The sequence below is a fragment of the Conger conger genome, chromosome 5 (assembly GCF_963514075.1).
Source record: "Conger conger chromosome 5, fConCon1.1, whole genome shotgun sequence".
In the NCBI taxonomy this organism is placed as follows: domain Eukaryota; kingdom Metazoa; phylum Chordata; class Actinopteri; order Anguilliformes; family Congridae; genus Conger; species Conger conger.
The window spans coordinates 21,474,720-21,480,457 of record NC_083764.1 but is presented as its reverse complement, the minus strand read 5'-3'; the positions used below and the strand labels follow the sequence as shown (position 1 = coordinate 21,480,457).

The 5,738-nt window shown below is 40.5% G+C and overlaps 1 protein-coding gene across 1 annotated transcript; it reads left to right on the top strand.

Moving 5' to 3' along the window:
- The first annotated feature begins 1,358 nt into the window (after positions 1-1,358).
- Positions 1,359-5,041, top strand: LOC133128564 (rho-related GTP-binding protein RhoV-like). Its single transcript, XM_061242194.1, has 3 exons — positions 1,359-1,717; positions 2,040-2,098; positions 3,313-5,041. The coding sequence occupies exons 1-3, from the start codon at positions 1,519-1,521 to the stop codon at positions 3,751-3,753; spliced, it is 699 nt and encodes a 232-aa protein (XP_061098178.1). The 5' UTR covers positions 1,359-1,518; the 3' UTR covers positions 3,754-5,041.
- The last annotated feature ends 697 nt before the right edge of the window (positions 5,042-5,738 follow it).

The window sequence follows — 5,738 nt, the reverse complement described above, 5'->3', positions numbered from 1 at the left end:
CTCAGTCATGTGACCCTACCATCATGTGATAGAACTGAAAACAGGAAGAATAAAATGTTGTATTATGTACTGTGGCCACCAGAGGGCAGTAGCTATTTATTAGTGAATACTGTACATCACAGAATATTAGGTCACTGCGTTCATCAGATATGAGGCAGTTTTTCTGCTTTATTAAAACTGTGTTCAAATATATTTAAAGCACAATTACAATGCTCAAATACCCAAACTAAATTGCAAACCTTTTTATTTTATGATGGCAAATCATCTATGAGTACATAGGTTAATATGATGAAGGATTCACCTCACCCTGTTTTGTTCAAAAACGAAGGTTCTCACACCTTGTTCACAACTGATTTTCAGTTCCAGTCATCGTTTGAGTCAATGGAACTGCATACAATTCTTAATTGATCAATCAGTCCTCGGTGGTATTCGGAGGGCAGGTCCTACTGCTACGTGCTATTGGGGCTATTTGTTGTTGCTGCTTTCCCCACTTTTACATTACATCACCCTCCATACAGCAGATCAGGAGGCAACTGCTTGGCTTTGAGGACTTTGCATTCGCTAAATAAATAAGTCCTCAGTCTTGTGAGAAGGGAAATCAGGAAAGTTTATTTCAAGGCATAAGGCACTTTAGTGGGAAGAAGTTCATGAGAGGGACAGAGGTTGGCAAGGTTTAACAAGCATAATTACATCAGAACCATTATTGTGGATGGTGACAAAATAAAACAGTAGGCCTATGTATTTGTATTTGGCCTATTATTATCATTATCATTATTTTATTTTATTTTTGGAAATCCCAGAACAGACTACAAGCTGCACAATCATCAAACAGGTGTTATGCTTCATGTATCTGCAGTCCCTTACAAAGGAAGCAGTCAATATTCAGTCAGTATTTTGTCAACTTCAAAATATTTCTGTTTGAAACAAATAATTTTGTGCAATCAGCCTGTTGGCAGTTGGCAGCCTCACATTTCACAAAAAACACTTCTGTCAGTTTTTCTCAAATGAACATGTTTTCAAGCTATTGGCAGGATACCCTTTAATACAATTGAATTTAGCTATCTAAGCAATAAACATCTACTGGCCAATAAATAAGAAGATAGGCTATGGTATAGGTAACCCATGAGCATTATGTAAGTTTCACCATCATAAGCAAATATTTGGTTAGGCTGTAGGCTGTAACAACTTTCTGTTGATCAGAAATACAACTGTAAATCTTCACTTGGTGAATCTCCACTAGGACACATCGGGGTAGTCTAATCAAAGAGCACTCTGAATCGCTCGGTACGTGACAGCTGGGGGCAGCTATGCAAATGATTACCTGTTGTAGGGGAGGGAGGTGGAAACGGGCGGGGTTTGAGACTCAGTTCAAGCGCCGCCTGTAATCCATGGTCATTCGAGGAACAGTGGCCTAACCTAAGATACGCAACAGCATCGCACATTTCCGAAGTCATTGCTCACCTGGAAGTTTGTTCATGTGTACAGCATTTGCGACTCGACCTTAATTTTACCGGGGAAATGCCGCCACAAATGGAATACCATTGCGAAGAGACACGGATACCATCTGTCTGCGGGTCACAGGACGAGAGTTTGGATCCGGTCCTCACCTGTATGTTAGTTGGGGATGGTGCCGTCGGAAAAACCAGTATGATTGTGAGTTACACCACTAATGGCTATCCTACGGAATATCGGCAGACGGCTTTTGACGTCTTCTCCGGTAAGTGCCTCTAATTCCAACACAGTAGAGTAGCCTATTAAATAGTCTGCATGCACTTGATTTAACGGTGGTTTTACCTCTATGGTAACGAGGATGGACGCCAGGTTGTTGAAAGGCTATACAAAGCAAACAAATCATGCTTTGTTTCCACCTTCCCCAAAGATTTAAAAAACACATAGGGTGTAACTATTTATACACAATTGTGACATTAATTAATGTCGTGTGATATTAATTGTAAATACATTTAATTGTAAACAAATGTATGTGATACAATTACTTGCATAAACTTAAATGTGTAAATAGTGTGCATGGTTTCCCACAGTACTGGTCCAAGTGGATGGGGTGCCTGTACGAATACAGCTCATGGACACTGCAGGGCAGGTGAGAATACATAATCTTTTTCAGTTCCAAAACATTGCGCATCAGTATGCTAATCTGACTGTCCCAAGACCATCTTGGAACTATAAGGAAGATATGTATTCACAGTTAAATGAAAAAGTACTGGGACTGTCTTTGTTTTTGTTTTTGTTTTGTATTTCATCACATTGAACTTGAAGTCAAACAATGAATTTAAATGTTAATGTTAATGTACAGACTGTTCACTTTAGTGATCTCCATTCACATCGGGTGATCTTTGTAAATTGAAGAGCCCTTTTTTTTTTTTTTCATAGCCCTTTTTTTTTTTACATAGTCCCTCCATTTTATGAGAGCAATCTGAAATAGTAATTATACATATTCAGTACCTGGATGCAGATATTTTGCATTTGATGACTGAAGTCTGCAAATCATAGACATCATCATAATGCTGGGTATCTTCCCTAGTGATGCTTTGCCAGGCCTGTACTGCAGCTCTCTTCAGTTCTTGTTTGTTTCTGGGGTGTTTTGCCTTTAGTCTTTTCTTCTGGATATGAAAATCACGTTTGGTTGGATTCAGGACAGGTGATTTACTTGGCCAGTGAAGAACACTCCACTTTTTGGCCCTAACTCATAGTTAATTTTACAGTATGTTATGGGTCATGATCCTCCTGTAAGTTCAAGTGTCAACTGTCAATTTAGTTTTGAAGCATTTAGTTGGATCTGAGCTAAGATAATGTTTCTGTACACATCATTCAATTCCTCTTCCTGCTGCTGTCAGCAGTCACATCATCAAAAAGTGAGCCAGTTTCAGTGGTAGCCATGCATGTACAAGCCATAACACTATTTTTAGAAAACTCCAACCTGGCCATTCTGTTCTTGAGGCTTACCAGTGATTTGTATCTTAAAATGGTCTGTAATTCCTACATGGATCACCATATATGTAAATAAATACCCTGAAATTAGAGCTGACTGCTTAGCCTCATATTGTCATAATCCAATGTACTGGAGTACAGAGTGAAAATAACACAAATTGTGTCACTGTCACAATATCATTTATCTGTGTGTGTGCATATGAATTCACTGTTTTCTATTTATTTCTGAGTGAGTAGGCCTACTGTTGTGGGTTAATCAGAAAGTGCCTTTGCCTCTTCTGTTGTAACAAGTAAGAAGTTAGGTTGTTTTTGAAAAATAAACCTGTAAACTGTGCGTGGAATAAACACTTTTTCCTTGGTCCTCAGGAGGAGTTTGACGGCTTTCGCTCACTGTCCTACTCCCACATCGACGTCTTCATCCTCTGCTTCAGTGTAGTGAACCCCACCTCCTTCCAGAACGTCACCAAGATCTGGGTCCCGGAGATCCGAGCGCACAACCCTTCCTCGCCCATCGTCCTCGTGGGCACCCAGGCGGACCTGCGATTCGACGTCAACGTCCTGATCGACCTGGATGCCCGGGGGGTGAAGCCTGTCCAGGTGTCGAGCGCCCGCGGCGTGGCAGATAAAATCCGGGCGGCGGGATATGTGGAGTGCTCAGCGCTGACTCAGAAGAATCTGAAGGAGGCCTTCGACACCGCCATTTTTGCTGCCGTTAAGCACAAGGCTCGCAAGGCCAAGAAGAGGCTATCGAGGCGCTCCAAAGCCTTCTCCAAGTACGCCTGGAGGAAGTTCTTCTGTTTTGTTTGAGGCGTGCGGTGGACGCAAATCAAAAACTCGTTAACGCGCTAATTTATTAAGGCCTTGGAGCCATTTTGAGGGTGGGTCGAGGCCTAGCGTTCTCTCAGTGAAGGACACGGAGTACACGGAATGTGTTGGGGAGCTCCACCATTTTGTGACAGGATGGTTATGGTGTTGTAAATGCTGGATTCCGATTGGACAAAGAGCATGCAGGGAGGTACTTTCTTTTGCTCCATTAGCAGTGGCCTGTTTGTTTGTGGACTGAACCGAGCGTAAATGTTGCGAAATACCTTGATTGACTGCCATCTTTATGATGTTGACATCATTTGCCTGATGATGATTTGGTTAGCCAAAAAGGGGGCGTGGATTTGGAATGGCCAATCATTACTGAAAACCCAATCTCAGATGAGACATTGTGGATTCAATGTAGAGTCTGCACCACTTTTTTTAAATGGGTGCAGCCTACCTTAAATATTCAGTTTAGAACACCACCTCTGAATTTGCATTGCCTGGATTGCTGCCTATTACCAAGGTGTGAGAGAAGAGGCCCTCAAAACAATAGGGCAATACTGGCTCTTTCACAATCCACTCACAGCTGTTTGGCCAGACTAAATCATTCATATGTATGAATTAACAAGAGGTGCCAGGCTTTCTGCCTCCAAGAGTCAATGCCCTTGATGCTTTTCAACTGATCTATTTAATCTGACCCCCACATTCTATTCATCCTGAGTAGACACTATAACCACTAACTCACATAATGTGTTTCTTATCCAACTGAAACTGGTTTGGTGATTGCGGTTTTCACTCTGAAGCAATGGTAATCTCAGAGTAAATAATGTACAGGAGCAGATCAGGCATGAGAGATCATCATCCACAGACTACACAGGGCTAATCCTGTAAAGGAGCTTAATATCCAGAAATTACACTGGGTCAGTGAAAGAGAAGCTGTTTTTGAGCCACAGATTTTTATGTTTTATATATGACAAACCAGGTCAGCAACCCAGGGAAATGCACTATCCAATATCTCTATGTAAGTGCTATTTTTATGCTTCTTGTGGAAGCTTTGTTTGAAACTGCCTTTGAATCCAGTGCTGTTTGTTTTTAACAGTTTTTCAGAAGTTAGATACTGACATGGCAAACATGAGACCACTTCACATCCACCGCAAGTTAAATATGCTGAGGTGTTTCTGATGAGTATTTTGTTTGTTTTGATATTTTAACCCTAACCCATAGTCTCTGTATGTCACCTTGACAGCTGTTTGTACAATGCAACATTGAACAATAAATTGTGACATGACTCTTGATTTTCTTTTACCCTTTTTTTTTTTTTAAACAAAGTTTTATCCCTGTAACTGTTAGCCAGCATTTTAAATTGTTTTTTTTATATACAATTATGCCATGCTAATTTACAGGTTAATAAAAAATATATTAATATTTAATTTAAGAGAATTTGCCGTTCTCCCATAACATGTTTCACTCAAGTCATTCATGCAATTTTAAATGGTTATTGCTAGTTCTACAGTAATATTTTCAGCTATTAGTCATGCCTGGGATGAATGCAACAGGCCTTTGATAGACTGAGAGGCCCCAGCACCATTTACTCATCATGGCAAATGTCTACCTGCCACAAGATTTAAATGGAGAGTTTTCAGAAGCCCTGATTAGTTATTAAAATAAATGCGGTGAAAGAGAAATCTAAAAGTTGACGGACGGAGCAGAACAAGGCAACGCACTACTTGCATAATGTATGAATTGTATTTTGCTTGCATAATATGTAAATCCTCCCCACGTCAGCAGATATGTTTGATAAAGTTTGTTGTGGTGACATTTTTATTTAAAATAAATTACAGGCAAACATTCACATCGTCCTGTCCAGGCATTCAGAAGGCAAACCAAAATACTAATTACCACATTGCTCTTGTCCACAGGTGACACTCCCTCCTCTGATGCAGGAGTAGTTGGTTCACTGTCCTGCATTCAAAGAGTTTAGAGCT

Excerpts from the sequence above, each read along its gene's own strand:
- LOC133128564 (XM_061242194.1), top strand. The coding sequence starts at position 1,519 with ATGCCGCCACAAATGGAATACCATTGCGAAGAGACACGGATACCATCT. Across the intron at positions 1,718-2,039 it reads GGCTTTTGACGTCTTCTCCG|TACTGGTCCAAGTGGATGGG; the intron begins GTAAGTGCCTCT and ends GGTTTCCCACAG. Across the intron at positions 2,099-3,312 it reads TCATGGACACTGCAGGGCAG|GAGGAGTTTGACGGCTTTCG; the intron begins GTGAGAATACAT and ends CTTGGTCCTCAG.